This window comes from Urocampus carinirostris, chromosome 7, assembly GCF_059441175.1.
Source record: "Urocampus carinirostris isolate Australia breed hairy pipefish chromosome 7, RoL_Ucar_1.0, whole genome shotgun sequence".
Taxonomy (NCBI): Eukaryota; Metazoa; Chordata; class Actinopteri; order Syngnathiformes; family Syngnathidae; genus Urocampus; species Urocampus carinirostris.
The window spans coordinates 8,370,144-8,385,824 of record NC_142355.1 but is presented as its reverse complement, the minus strand read 5'-3'; the positions used below and the strand labels follow the sequence as shown (position 1 = coordinate 8,385,824).

Here is a 15,681-nt window from a genome sequence, read left to right as displayed (position 1 = left end):
AATATAAAATAGTGGATACATTTGGTTTCTTTTCATGATAGTGTCTAACATGTTGTTGATTCTTAGAAAATATTTTGGGCTAAGTTTGAATCCTGTACATATGGCAATGTTTCTCAAAGTTCTTTGGGGTTAATAGTTTTGCAAGGCACTGTAGCTATTGCCAATACAATATTGCAACCAGGAGTATTTCCTTTATCGATCTCATCTTCGTTGCAGGTTACTGCAGAGGGAACGTTTTTGGATGTGAGGACCATAGGCCGCTTCTGTTACGAAGATGACCTCCTGACTCTTTCGGCTGTTTATTCTGAGACTCAGGCTGAGAGCCAACAGGGTTACCCCCGTCTCTACACAGACAAAACTATTAACTCTCTTAAACATAGACTTCTGGTCTACCTGTGGAGAAGGGCTGAACAAGACGGCAGTGCTACTGCCAAGAGGAGGTATGCAGTTTGTGTAATTTTACACCGGTAATTGCTTTCTTTTACAGGTGTGTTATATTCGCTTTGATAGGGGTGTCCACCTTCTTTTAAATCAATTTTCAGATTTGAATGTCCTCATCAGTATTATAAATACAATAAATGAAATCAGATAATAATGGGAATATACGACCAATAAAAAAACTCAATAACAAATTTAACTACAGACGCTCCCCTACTTACAATTGTTGTGGTAAATACACTTGCATTTGTAGAATAGATTTGCATACATGTAGAAATTTAGAAAGACTTGCTTACAGTAGTGGGAAAACGTCGGGTAGACATCCTTGAAGATACTCTTGGCAGACATTAAGTTTCCTTGAAGATAGCGTGCAAGGGACGGGACGCTCTGTACTTGATACGTGATACAGGACCGCCTTTTGGGGTGTACTCAATCGAAGCCTAATCGTCACTACCAGCTTTAAATACATTGTCATGTTCCTAGCTCTGTGAGATCTTCATTGACGAATCAATAAAGTTGTATCTCCCTCCACGCGGCTGGCTCCTGCCCATCCTTATCCACATATGAGAAGACTTTTCTCTCGATTATCGAACCTCCAATTTCTCCAACATTTCGACAACACAATCATTCGACTTACGAAAAACGGTAGATACGAACATTTTTTTCGGTATGTCGAAAAATATCCGGACATTGCTGCAATTAAGATTTTGTATTGTGCACCTTTTTCCGAGTACAGGATATTACTGTAGTGCAATTTTCCGCCGCTACCGGCGTGTGGCGCTGTGAGAGGTCACACAGCATCCACCCAGAAGAAGAAATCCTCTTCCTCGTGCGAGTGTAAACGTTCTATACTGTATCTCCAGCGCGCTAAGAACTTTGACATTTTTATTGTTTAATATCTTGTGCATCCATTCAATATGGCTGGTGTAAACTGTATAGAGGAGGCGTGCTGTTTCTTTTGAAATGAAAGTGGAATATGGAAGCTTGATGCAGTTGAGAAAATGGTTGGATTGCTTTTTCTTCGGCCACTTTCTACCACATAGGAGTAAGTCGCCTAACTCTTGAAGCTTATCTTCCAAAAGTAAGTTAAACTCAAATTTATTTATCTCTATAGAGCAGATTATTTTATGAAATGATTATTACAGGTTACTTAAACAAACCTTAAACATACAAAATATAGCACTGAAGTAACGTACGAACAAATTCAACTTGAAAATGATCGTCCGTAAGTAGGGCAGCGTCGGTATTTTAAAAAATTACTCATTGAAAAATACAAACAAACTCGAGGCTCAGGCAGCCTATAAAGGGCTGTCGCAAACCGTGTATTTGGGGGTACTATTTGTTGGTTACAGGCACATTGGAACCTGATTTATTTATTTTTTGACAAGTATTTAATCTTTTCTGGAAAAGAACACATAAAAGGAAAATTAGATGTCCCGCACCCACTATATAGTATTTTGATAGGTCAAGATTTTTTTTTGACCCTGGTCTTAAAAGAGAGAATAGATCAACGTTTAAGTAAAGTGGATAAAACACAGAGGAAACATCTGGCAAACCTGTGACCCATACAAAAAATGCAAATGTGGTAGAGAGCAGGTGTATGTATGAATGTGTATACAAATATCCATCCATCCATTATCTGTACCGCTTATCCTCAATAGGGTCGCCATCTACGGGCAGTGGGCAGGGGACACCCTGAACTGGTTGCCAGCCAATCGCAGGGCACACAGGGACATACAACTCGCTCGCTCATTGACACCTAGGGACAATCTGGACCGGCTCTTCACCTGAAATGCATGTTTTTGGAATGTGGGAGAAAACGGAGTGCCCGGAGGAAACCCACGCAAGCACGGGGAGAACGTACAAACTCCACACAGAAAGTCCGGTAGCTGGATTTAAACCCATGACCTCAGAACTGTGCCGCACATGTGCTATCCACTGCGTTGCCGTGCTGCTGTATACAAATATATATATATATATATATATATATTTATCTATTTTTTAACTTCATAGGCTACATTATTTTGGAATTTTAAAGGGGACGCTCGTAAGACTATTTTTTTATTCAGAATCACAAAATACCACAATGTTTGTTCTAAGCGATCATCATTATGTAATGGCTTTTATGACATATTTTGAACTGGATCATTTTAACAGGCTTGCTGCACTAGATCGTTACATAAAAATGGACACACTTCGTAACCTTGAGAAGGTGGCGCTTTACAATTTAAATAATTTTGGCACATAAATGGCTTTAGATCATGACGGTAAACATACCGTATTTTCCGCACTATAAGGCGCACCGGGTTATAGGGCGCACCCCGAAAAAATAGTTTTTGGTCCTATTTTTGACATATATAAGACGCACCGGATTATAAGGCGCTACAATGGGAACATGGACAAAACAGTCAGATAGTTCAGTCCAACTTATTACCCCCTTAACATTCCGAAAGCTTGCAAAGACGCAAATACGTGTCGAGAACACGTGCGGATGCGGTGTCCGTAAGATGTCACTCAAATGAATCGTTCCATCATTCGGAAGGTTAAAGTCTTGGGATTCAAGAAATGATAACCATTCCTTCGTATCTATTTTCTTTTTCGCTCGCAACTTTACTGTGCATATGACAATAAACACTTGGAATTGAGTTTAATTTAAAAATAGACACTCCATTCTATCCATTATCTGCACCGCTTTCACAGAAACATCGAGTTCAGTCTGAAACAAGACAATATAAAACCGGGAATAGCTCACCGAAGTCATTGTGTTCATAATAATGTGCAGGCAATGTCCTCTTATATCCGTGAGGGTAGTAAATCCAGGGGAATACAATATTTACAAATACAGAATAGAAAAAAATGCTTTCTCTATGCCATCGGCCACATGCTATACGCATTCATCTTTTTCGGCCAATTGCAGGCTTTGTTTCGCTGTTTAAGCCAATGGCAGCCTGTACATTATAAAAAGGATCCACCTCTTGACCTCCAAATAACTTTAGCCAATAGTGATCGATTCAACTGATGATTGACACATCTTTTTCGGCCATTTGCAGGCTTTGTTTGCCGTTTGAGCCAATGGCAGTCTGTAAATGATAAAAAGGATCCGCCTCTTGACCTCCGAATAACTTTAGCCAATAGTGATCGATTCAACTGATGATTGACACATCTTTTTCGGCCAATTGCAGGCTTTGTTTGCCGTTTGAGCCAATGGCAGTCTGTAAATGATAAGAAGGATCCGCCTCTTGACCTCCGAATAACTTTAGCCAATAGTGATCGATTCAACTGATGATTGACACATTGGTTAGCCAATGAAACGCCGGTAAATAAATCCCACCATCCACCGCGTACTTCTTGGCGTTCGGGGGAAAATCGAGTCGGCGGCTGCAAGTTAGTTGGAAAACTTAATGTGTATCCATAAATAAGGCGCATTGTATTATAAGGCGCATGGTCAGCTTTTGAAAAAAATAAAGGCTTTTAGGTGCGCCTTATAGTGCGGAAAATACGGTACTTCTTTTTCTAGACATTGTACTTGTGAGTTATTAAGTATTTTGTTGTTTTCCCTAAGTCTTGAGGTTTTTCAGGACAAGTTTGAAATTAATAGGATGAATCATTTACAAAGGGCAACAAAATGACTTTTATAAATGTAGAAAAATAGCCAAATATTGGACTTTGTAAAATTAATAGCTAATTTCCTGTACACTTTGGGATATAGCCCTAATGAGGTTATTTGTGTGTCTCGGGGTCTTACGCATGGGTGCCAAATTAATTTTCTTTCAGCCAAACTGGCCAGGGTTAGGGTTTTATTTAAATTTTCGACGCTAAGGAGCACTACAGAGTACATTTTTCATCGTTTTTCAGATTGACTTCATCAATAATCTGAATAGAAACAATAGGTCTTTGCACTACGCCGTAGTTAGGTTCTAAAAAGAATTTTAAAGGAAAATTTCTTATAATGGCCTTTCCAATGTGCAAGACCATCTCATTCCATAGTATTTGGCCACCCTACTCCATTGACAGAATATTGTACAGCTTTATTTTTCTCGGCTGCCTCCATTTTCAAATGTCAGGATTTGACCCATCGTGTATTAATGAGAATGACTAATATTGGTGATATAAATACCTTTCCATGGCAGATCACAATTCGAGGTTTTGGGTGTGTCTTTTATGTTTTGATTTTGCATGACTGCTAACAAATAGACAAAAATTATACTAAATCGACGTTTAGATACTTAAAAAATGAATTTATTAAAAAAGGAAAATATATTTCCCCAAAATATTCTCTCTTTGCTTTGGCTCTCCGACCGTACATAAGATGTGTTTGCTCCCCTTTTGGGAGGGTCCTACTTGTAACTAGAACTGGATCACACGGGTTATAAAATGTATTCCAACTTTTCATCAAAACATGCTTCATCACAGCACGTACTTTACCAAACTCTTGCAATGTCAATTTAAAAAAGAAAACTCTTTCCTCTCTCCATTATCAACTAGTCATGGTTCTTCTTTATTTCTCTGCCCCTCTCTCAAAGTGCCGCTCTTAAATCTTAAGGACGTATTGCTGCTGTGGTTTGTCGCCCAATAAACAGCCCGTTAAAATCACAGACCTCCTTATAATTTTGCCGTTAACTATTAAAATGATCTGTCAACGATGGAAAATTGTTGGTCAACGTAATTGCTGCAGACACAGAAATATAAAAGACATAAATGATTATACAGTCTAGTTCAACCTACATTTTATTACAAAAGACAAACTTGCTATCATAAATCACCTCTCCTCCTCCCGAGTCCTCCCACATAAAATGTAAAATTTTGAGTTTTTTCGGGTTCGGTCCTGCAAGTCCAGCTCGGGGTTTAATCCTCGCGGGACTGGGTTGGTTTGGATTTTGGGATTTTTTTCTTACCTCAGCTTCAGCTCACCCGTGACCAAAACCAGTATTACCATTATTCTTAACAGGCATGTGGCATTAGATAGACCTTTGTTTAACACCATTGTTTTTTTGATTGTGCATGTGCTTGTCTATTATGTTAAAAAAAAGAGGGCATACAAATGTTCATCAAATGCTGTGCTCTTTATTAAAAAAAAAAAAAGGGAAAATCAGCCATATAGGAGTGCAATAAGCATTAATAGCAAGCTCTTCTGCACAGTATATATGACCTTAAGGAGCCGTGTGATTTTGTTAAATGTTTTTAATACAGGTGATGAGAATCACCTTTTACTTGACATTAAACAATTGGGTTTCAATCTTGCATGATGAACATTTCATTGACAAATCAACACAGTTGATTTGGTCTGGTTTAGATTTTGATTTTTTTAAACACTTTCCCTACCTACTAAGCGGCACTAATACTGGCTGGGGCAGGAATGCTAGCACTAGAGTCCTGGATAATGACAGCTAATGTTGGGATCCAGGTTAACGGTACTAGTTGCTAATAATAGTGCCTGTCATTCTTACTGCTAATTTTAGTGTTTGAAATGCAACCCGCTAATTTAGGCAACCCGGTTGGAGTAAATATGCGTTAGGTCCAGACTAGTTACAGCTGAAAACTGCCAACCCCTGACTATTGTTATGATGTGCAGGTGTATGTAAACTGCAGTCACAGAAGAACATTTCTGCAAAAACGTATTCCCAGCAGGAGACGCGGGGGAATCTTCTCATCATTTGAGATTATCTGAAGTAATTAAAACAATATCAGAAAAAAGAATTACTCAGGCCCTGCCTATATCTAAACTAGGTAACTATTTTTTGCTCCTTTGCTTTACAATTAATTTCTTGGCTAAATTGATGAGGTCTACTTTCACAAACATTAACTTTGTACATTATTGCTTTGGATGCCTAAGCCGCCAGTATACGCTTGTGCCCAGTTTGATGAACAACTTTTTAGTCATTTCATCGGTTTGTGGCGGGGTGTTTTTGGCACTTGGGTAAAGAGGGCATTGAATCACTAGCTGGTTGGTGGAAATGTCAGTCCTAGCTTTCAGACTTTGATCGTATTGTGAAGATCTAACAGAGTCCATGTCCTTAAGCACAATCTCACTCATGCCCCATGGAAGGAGGTGTGGGACATTCAGTACGAGTGGACCATGTTGATTGGGCAAACGGTTACAACTAGATGTGGATCACACTACTAACGCTCCCCCTGGGGTACCGGAGAATAGGATACGTCATGAAATCTCTGAATCCGGAGAAGCAGTGTGGTTTTAATCCCAGCTGTGGACGCTGGCATTTTGACACCTTATTTTTACTCAAAATCATGTCAGGGCTCAGGTCTCAACAGCGTTGGTACAGTTGATTGAAATCCTTAAAAAAAATTTCAATGTTAATGCTGTGTTTTCAAGGCTTGAAGAGTGCTTGAAATATTGGGGAATTGCGCGTAGATGCTTATAATTGTAGCTGTGTTTCTCAACAAGTCTGCTTAAAAATGACGCAGACACTGCTCCCTAATGGCTTCGCTTTGTCATCATATTTCTTCTTCGCTCGTGACTACCCGCAGCTGGCATTTGTTTGTATGACATCATCTCATGAAGCTTCATTGCCTCCGTGAGGACAAGTGCATGCTACACCAAAACACGATAAAACGTGTATTTGTGGAAGGATTACGAACCAATTATGGAAATTATGGACCATGCAAATTATGAAGGTAGTGTTTCTCAGTGGTAAACTGTAACGGAAACAACTTGAAAATGTAAGTCACATGTTACTTATCATTTTACCGAACACCTAAATGGGGAGAGATTTGTTTCAGAAATATTTACACTTGTGGTGTTCAGATCAACAAACGCAAGGTAAAAAATCTAATTTAACCTGTCTGACAGACTTGATAAACAAAGTTGTGTCTTCATGTTGTCACCAGTCACTGAAAGACATCATGCCACCTATCATTGGAAAGTTTAAACTCTGGGGATTCAAGATGTAATTTCAAAATATTCTCATCATAGAAACATAACGATCAGTCTGAAACAAGATACCCAAAAACTATAAAGCCAGTACAACTCACCCAAAAGTGCTGCGAAATTGACAGGATTCCTTCCAAACATTGAATGGTTACATTCATTAAAGTCCATTTTATCATACCGTGTTAAATATTTACTCCAGAGCAAAAGATATTGCCAACCAATGTTTGTTTTGCTCCATTATTTCCCTGCAAAAACAATTTTTGGGGAAAAAAAAACAAAAAAAAAACGCTATTACATTTGGAAGGCTTTAACATACCTTTAAAAAATTTGTAAAATACAATGTTTAGTTTTTAAAATTGTGATCAAATTTGACCTGGGACTAGGAAAGGCTTCATGCTATTGGCCAAGCTGTTTTCCAGTTAAGGTGCCCATGCTACACTCTTTTTTTAGCCATGTGATTGCAAAAAAAGTCATGAGAGAAATAAAACCTTGTTCTGCATGTTCCAACTTGTATTACTCAATGTTAATAACACTTGCAGTGATTACTTCCATTTGACACAAAACTTCAGAGTGTTACCTTTCAAAAGAGACCACAACCATCTATATTTTCTAAACGGTTCCAGAACAGCACTCAATTCACATTGGTTGAGTCTTGAAATTGGATTTCAGGCGAATTATACAGGAATGTTAATGAGTTAATTGTACTGGTCTGGGAAAATTTAGAAAATCGGCATTGAAAGTTCTTGAATTTGGCCATGAAAAGGGTGTACGATCCCTGCATCAACTAATCAGAGCTGATCTGTTTTCTAAAGCTGAAAAGTTATGATTGGTGGTTACTCAAGCAACTGTAATTTTAGCTTCACTCCACAACTAGTATTGATCGTCCCATTTAAAATCGAGGGGAAGCACAGAACATGAGTGGAAAAGTAAAAAAATGGGGACACTGAATCATTGGTTGTCAAAGCAAGGCCATGGGTCGTTTGGTTCCTGGCTGCACGGATAAAAAGTTAATCTTATTTTTTGCCTTTACCATATTTAGTCGTGTACGCACATTTTTTTAACTCCCCAAAAAATTATTTATTCAAGCAACGATTGATCATGAAATGATCTGCATTTATATAGCACTTTTCAAGTCAATGACTTCCCAAAGCGCTTTACCATGTGCTCCACATTTCCCAATAGCGGCCTTGCAGCCATGTACGGCGCTAACCTGCTTATTGGGGGTATTAGGGGTTCAGTGTCTTACCCAAGGACACGGGATTCGAACTGGGATCCCTTGATCCCAAGACGAGCGGTCTACCTCCTGAGCTACTGCCGCCCCAATCAATCGACAATTCCCACTGACCGCATTGATTGGTCATTCAACCTCCTTGTTTAACATTGTAACGCAACAGGAATCGAACCGAGGTGGTTTGAGCGTCTATTCCTGGGCACAGGTGATAAGTTAAAAGGGATTCGATTTTATTTCATCATCGCACCATTTTTACGCCTCGTTGTACAACGTTGTATTGGAACATTGTGGGAAAGAGTTCAGCCAAAACAACGATGTAACAACATGGTACTTTGAGTAAAAATAGTGTGATGAAGAGATAAGATCTAATGCTTTTACGCAGGTCATCTAGACCCCTAATGTTCTACTGATTACACAGTGGATTTAAGCTTAATATTATTGTTATTGTTACGAGAACTAATGTTACTATTGGGCCAGGAGAATATTTTCAGACATTAAACCGGTCGGTGGTAAGTAAAAGGTTGCAGACCACCGCACTAAATTAATAAATATGTTTCATTTGCTAAGAGTTTTTGCCTAATCTGGCTACTATTGTGTGGTTTTGGATGTCCTTGTAGCAGAAAGACACTGTCATAGTTTTCCTTCTGTCCTCTTTTATAAAACAGTTTTATTTTGAATGTTCCTTTTAGATTTTTCCAGTTTTTCGATCAGCTGAGGAGGCTGCGAATGTGGAAGATGCAGCTGCTGGATGAGGATCATCTCTTTATTAAATACACAAGCGAAGATGTGGTTACGCTCAGGGTCACAGACCCCTCACAGGTACACACACACAAACACACACACATTGCTCTCTTTGTTGTTTTTTTTTCCTATTGGGCGCACTTCTTTTGTTGTCTGTGCTGTATGAAAGGGATTCCTTTTTTCTCGTCTCCAAGGACCATCTCGTCTACACGCTTGGTTCAGTCCTATGACTCATTCAGCATAGCAACAGAAGAATCGAATTCCGTCTACATTTTTATGTGTTTTGTTATTCTTCACCAAACATACAAAAAAAAGTGTGTACCGCAACTGCATGTTATTCCATCCCTGACTACAGCACTGCTGTTTTGTCATTCCCGAGTTTACTTTTTTCGATCTCGATTCCCTGAAAAGCCTTCTTCTTTTTTGCTGCAGCCGTCTTTCTTTGTGGTCTACAACATGGTGTCGACGGAGGTGCTGGCCGTTTTTGAGAACACCTCGGATCAGCTCTTGGAGTTGTTCGAGAATTTTTGCGACCTGTTCAGGAACGCCACGCTGCACAGCCAGGCTGTCCAATTCCCTTGTTCCGCTTCCTCCAATAACTATGCTCGGCAAGTCCAGAGAAGGTGCGATGACGGGGAAAACGCAGTGTCTTATCTGATATTGAATGACCATATTGTCCGGACTATAAGGTGCACCTAAAAACCCAAAATTCGTTAGAAATTTAAATTGTGCTTTATATACTGCAGAATATGGTTGATAAGATTGGAAATATACTGTGTTTATGGGTGTGCATTACTACACATGGTTTTATGGTATGCTACTGTTTATGAGCAATGATTAAGGAATAATTAATCAGCGCAGTGGTAGGTGCATGTGCGGCACAGTTCTGAGGTCATGAGATTGAACCTTCCGAGTTTGCATGTTCTCCCCGTGCTTGCGTGGGTTTCCTCCGGGCACTCTGGTTCTTCCCACATTTCAAAAACATGCATGTCAGGTTAATTGGCCAGTCCAAAATGTCCCTAGGTGTGAATGAGCGAGCGGATTGTCTGTCTCTGTGTTCCCTGCGACTGGTTGGCAACCAGTTCAGGGTGTCCCCTGCACACTGCTTGAATATAGCTGGGGTGGGCTCCAGCACTCTGGCGACCCTACTGAGGATAAGCGGTGCAGATAATGGATGGATGATCAATCGATCGTCGCTGACCGAAATATCAATACGTTGTATGCAATAAGGATTTCAATGTGGGTCTTGGCAGTAAGGGCACCGATATTCTTCCACTAGACCAGTGATTTTCAACCACTGTGCCGCCACACATTAGTGTGCCCTGAGAGATCGTCAGGTGTGCCATGAGAAATTTCCAATGTCATTTTTAAAAATATAAAATTTCATGAAATATTTATGCATTATTTTCTGCAAATATTATGTCATTGTCAAGTGTCTGTGCTGTAAAAACTGGGGGTATTATAAATTATATTGTAATTAAACATACTGTTCAGTGTCATTTTATAACATGTTTGGTTAGTGGTGTGCCGCAAAATTTTTCCGATATAAAAAAAACATGCCCTGGCTCAGAAAAGGCTGAAAAGCGCTCCACTAGACTTACTAAACGTGGGTTCAGCAATCAGCGGATCGGGAGCCGCATCTGGTTCTTTGGCGCTCCCTAGTGTGTTTACCAATGGAAAATCATATGGTTTCTGTTGAAGTACAAACATGACACAAACATTCTTAACATTTTCCAATAAATATAAATATACACTTTATATATATATATATATATATTACACACACACACATACAGAGTATGTGTTGCCTTCCTTATAAGGCTTCTAAAAAACTTCATTTGTTGATCTCCAAAAATGTTTTTTTTCCCCAATATGGCTCTTTCAACATTTTCGATGTCCAATCCCAAGAACAGTCTGTTGTTTTCTGCACCTGTGCGTCAATAACATTGTGAAAAACGTAGTCTTCCAACAAAATACTATACAAGCTCTTTTATGTACGTATACACATTAAACCGCAGAAGTGAATAGACTGTTTCAGAATGCAGAACAAACTGCACAATGCAAATCAGTATTTCTGGCGACGAGAATAAAAAGAATGATCATGAGATAAGCTCAAATGGATTTCACATATAATCTGAGAAGTGTAGCGGTTTTGATTGACAACTTCCACTGCTGTTCAATGTAATGCATAAATTAGGGACTTGGTCTGTATGTAAAAAATATCATAAGTAGGTTGTAAATATTGACTAAAGTACCATACTTTCAAACCTCTTATTTTGCTTATTCTATGAACAATGCTGGAAATAACATGGATTTATTCCTCTAAAGGGTGTCAAATGTTTCCAGACATTACCATGGCATTTTGTATTTAGTGAGCATGCGTTGTGGGGAAAAAAGCCGCACTGTATTGTTTAAAATGTAGCAAAAAAGTAGTGGTGTGTTGTCTGGATCTTACTGAATCAATGTTTTCTTGATAGATGATTTATTTTACCAATAGGAGATGCTAAATAATGCAAACTATAAGAATTTTGTTGTGATAGTTAATGAAGTCCATCATGTTATTGCAAATTGCGTCACCTTGAGAGTGAGGGAGTCCTAAGGGCAAATGAGAATCCGTAAATGTCAAGATATAAAAACGTTCTATTTTTTTTTTCCATAATAATTTGACCCCATTTTCGGATGAAAGTATCAATTTTCTGTAAACTAAAGCTATGCCAAACTATGTGTTCAACTGCACCTTTGCACTATTAACTGTCGAGGCTTGATCAAATGTTGCACCTGTCTGTTATTCAGATTCAAAGATACCATTGTGAATGCCAAATACGGCGGGCACACGGAGGCGGTGCGCCGACTACTGGGTCAGCTGCCCATTAGTGCGCAGTCCTACAGCAGTAGCCCTTACCTAGACCTGTCCTTATTCAGCTACGATGATAAGTGGGTGTCTGTGATGGAGAGGCCAAAGACCTGCGGGGACCACCCAATCAGGTGTGTGGATGAAGCAATATAAATGCAGTAAATAACCATTGAACTATCATTTTTGTGAAAAACACAAATGTATGCATTGAGTATATTGGAAAGTATTAACACATTCAATGCCATAACGTATAAATACGGTTTCAGAAGCATTGTCCCTGTGTGCCAAAACGTGAGAATATTTTATTTAAAAGAAAACTTTTATAAAGTGTTCTCCGCAGCACATCGGTAAGTATCAAGCATCTGTGAATGGTTTCAGTATTATAAATCACCATTAGATGGCAAGAGTGGCCTTGATCAAATAATTGTCCACACATCAAAGAAGCCCGCACTTTCTAGTGTTGCTTCTTGTATAAAACATTCCAACTGGCGGGTAGGCGTTGTGAAGCAGTTTGGTGAGAGTAGTACAGAGTTAGTACAGATGGTTTACGCTTCAACAGAGCTTTTTTTTCCTTTCTACAAAAAGATGTCGAAGTCCTGTTGTTATTGTGTGGTCAAAGGGGGATGACGTATTTGTGCACATCCGCAGGAACGCGATGGCCCTGGTGACAGAAATAGTTTGATCACATCACCGAAAACATCGGGCACTGAAAACTTCTTGCAAAGTTCAGGGTTCTTACAATAAAATGATATGTTGCAAGCAGAGTGCCATTGTGTTTATAAAAAGCATTGTTTTGATTTAGGAGGTATCACAGATGGGGAAAAAAGCACCAATTTGAAGGTTCTGCTTAAAATGCATCCTTCTGCAAAAAGCAGTTTTTTTGGAAGTATTTTCAAGAAAATTTAGCAATGCTTAACTGTGGTTTACTACACAATGGTAAAAGCTAGATGAAAGATGAGGGTTGAAACTTTCTTTTGATACAGTGCTGTTCAAAATAATGGCAGTGCAATAGAACTTACCAGAATATGCCTGTTTTTTAGTATACAGTGGAACCTCGGTTCTCGACCATAATCTGTTCCAGAACCCTGTTCGAAAACCGATTTGTTCGATCACCGAAATCATTTTTCCCATTAAAAATAATGTAAATCGTTTTTATCCGTTCCAACACCCTGAATGTTTACCTTGAATGTTTAACGTAAACATGAAGCTACCCCAGGCTAATCGTACGTCCGCGTTATCGTAATCTTGCGTACGAAAGATTACGCTAACATGAACGTGTAAAAATGAAAAAATCAGGTTGTTTACAAGTCATTTAGCACCCGGGTCTCCATAACAAGTTGTGAGCGGTTTATTGGAAAGGGGGCTCCGTTACAACACCCTGAATGTTGGGCTCTGTTCCAACACCCTGAATGTTTACCTTGAATGTTTAACGTAAACATAAAGCTAACCCAAGCTAATCGTACGTCCGCGTTATCGTAATCTTGCGTACGAAAGATTACGCTAACATGAACGTGTAAAAATGAAAAAATCAGGTTGTTTACAAGTCATTTAGCACCCGGGTCTCCATAACAAGTTGTGAGCGGTTTATTGGAAAGGGGGCTCCGTTACAACACCCTGAATGTTGGGCTCTGTTCCAACACCCTGAATGTTTACCTTGAATGTTTAACGTAAACATAAAGCTAACCCAAGCTAATCGTACGTTCGCGTTATCGTAATCTTCCGTACGAACGATTACGCTAACATGAACGTGTAAAAATAGAAAAAAAGGATAAAGAAAAGAATTATGAATAGGATTTCTTACCTTTGTGGTGGTCAGCAGAAGGCGCAGGTGGACGGTGGGGAGAGGGATGGAGGAGGAAGGAAAATTATTGTTAGGAAGGATGTTCTTTTCTCTAAATATTTTGCTATTATTTCTTTTTTAAGTGCAATATTTGTACGCACTTTTGTTTTTTCAGCTGTAGCAACTTTGCTGCTTGCAGTGACTTTCTTCGGAGGCATAATTAGGGGCTAAAACACTTGGTACACCTATATTAAAAGCGAAAGCAAAACGAAGCACGTCCGCACGCGATAACAGTTGGTCACGAAAAGAGCCATCTACACCCGTACGCCGCTCAGCATCGCACCCTAGCGTACGCACTCACGCATTACTGGCGTTTGAACTCCGATTTTTGACTGTACAGCGAAGCAAGAATTTCTCTAAATTTTTGGTCGAACTCCGATTTGTTCGAACTGAGAGGCGTTCAAAAACCGAGGTTCCACCATATTTTATATTGTTACATGCCAGACAAGTTTCCAGTAGGTGCTGTAGATTCTCAGAAAACAAACCAAACCCAGCATTCATGATGGGTAGGCTCCAAAGTCTGCATTTGGACAGATAGCTCAAAGGGGAATGTGTTACCTCTAATAGCAATCGTTGTTTCATCCCCACCAACGTTGTGTTTTCACTCAAAAAAATAAACTTTTTTGGGGGGGTATTTTTTTTCTGAGGGGGGCATGACAGAAAATAATTGAAAAGCATTGTATAAAAGCAAACTTCAGAAACGATTCAGAAAGAGAAGTGTAGATTTTTTAATGTATACCTTCCACTGCTGTTCATTTGGCATTTATAAATTAAGGATGTATAATAAATAAATTTACTTGATAAATAAATAAAGTACTGATAAACCTCCTGTTTTGCTCCAGTTACGTATTATACGAATGTTATCAAAAACATGGACTAATTTCTCTCGAAAGGCGTCATCGCGGAGTTTTATATTTAAGGCGCTTGCGTTGTCAAAATAAGAGCAGCTCGCTGTTTTCCCCAGTTTCGCCACAGTGGGGAAGAAAAGAAAAAAATGTGTTTAAAATGTCGAAAAATATTAAGCGCTTGTAGTCAGGAATTTCCTGTAATCTCATGTCGTCTTCTCGTCACGCATCAGGTTCTACGCACGTGACTCGGGCCTGTTGAAGTTTAAAATCCAAGCGGGCTTGCTCGGACGGCCGGTCAACCACACCGTGCGGCGCCTGGTGGCATTCACTTTTCACCCTTTCGAACCTTTCGCCATTTCTGTTCAGCGCACAAACGCCGAGTATGTGGTCAACTTCCACATGAGACATAATTATGCCTAGTTTTAAAGTGTATTTTTTTATTTTGGTTTTGCCATCGCTTTTGTATATATTTTACATCAATAAAGTATTTTTACATTCTTTTCTGCTGATTTCAACTGAGAACCTTTCATTTGTTATGATAAAAGTGGAAAAAGAGTATGGTTTCTTCTGGGTCTCCTTGTACTGTTGTTACATTTAAACTGGAATGCTTTTATGAAAAAAAACGAGGTCTTTTGAAATTAACCCCTGTTCTCTCTGACAGTTGATAAAGAAGTAGGGTGAGGCGACTAGGACTGATGCCAACGGCCATGTTTTCCTCTCACAACTCAAATGCGGTTTGGGTTTAAATTGTTTTTTGGATCTTAAAGCAAGTGATTACCGTAAATTCCGGACTATAAGGCGCACCTGATTATAAGCCGCACCCACCGCATTTCGGGAGGA

The 15,681-nt window shown here is 39.2% G+C and overlaps 1 protein-coding gene across 1 annotated transcript in view; it reads left to right on the top strand.

The window, feature by feature from the left end:
• Positions 1–15,342, top strand: part of det1 (DET1 partner of COP1 E3 ubiquitin ligase) — a 30,675-nt gene extending 15,333 nt beyond the window's left edge. Inside the window, exons 5-9 of the mRNA XM_088339187.1 lie at positions 217–440; positions 9,248–9,377; positions 9,732–9,922; positions 12,093–12,284; positions 15,072–15,342. Of these exons, the coding sequence (XP_088195313.1) occupies positions 217–440; positions 9,248–9,377; positions 9,732–9,922; positions 12,093–12,284; positions 15,072–15,261 (927 nt within the window). The 3' untranslated portion in view covers positions 15,262–15,342. The remainder of the gene's footprint in view (positions 1–216; positions 441–9,247; positions 9,378–9,731; positions 9,923–12,092; positions 12,285–15,071) is intronic.
• Positions 15,343–15,681: the final 339 nt, after the last annotated feature.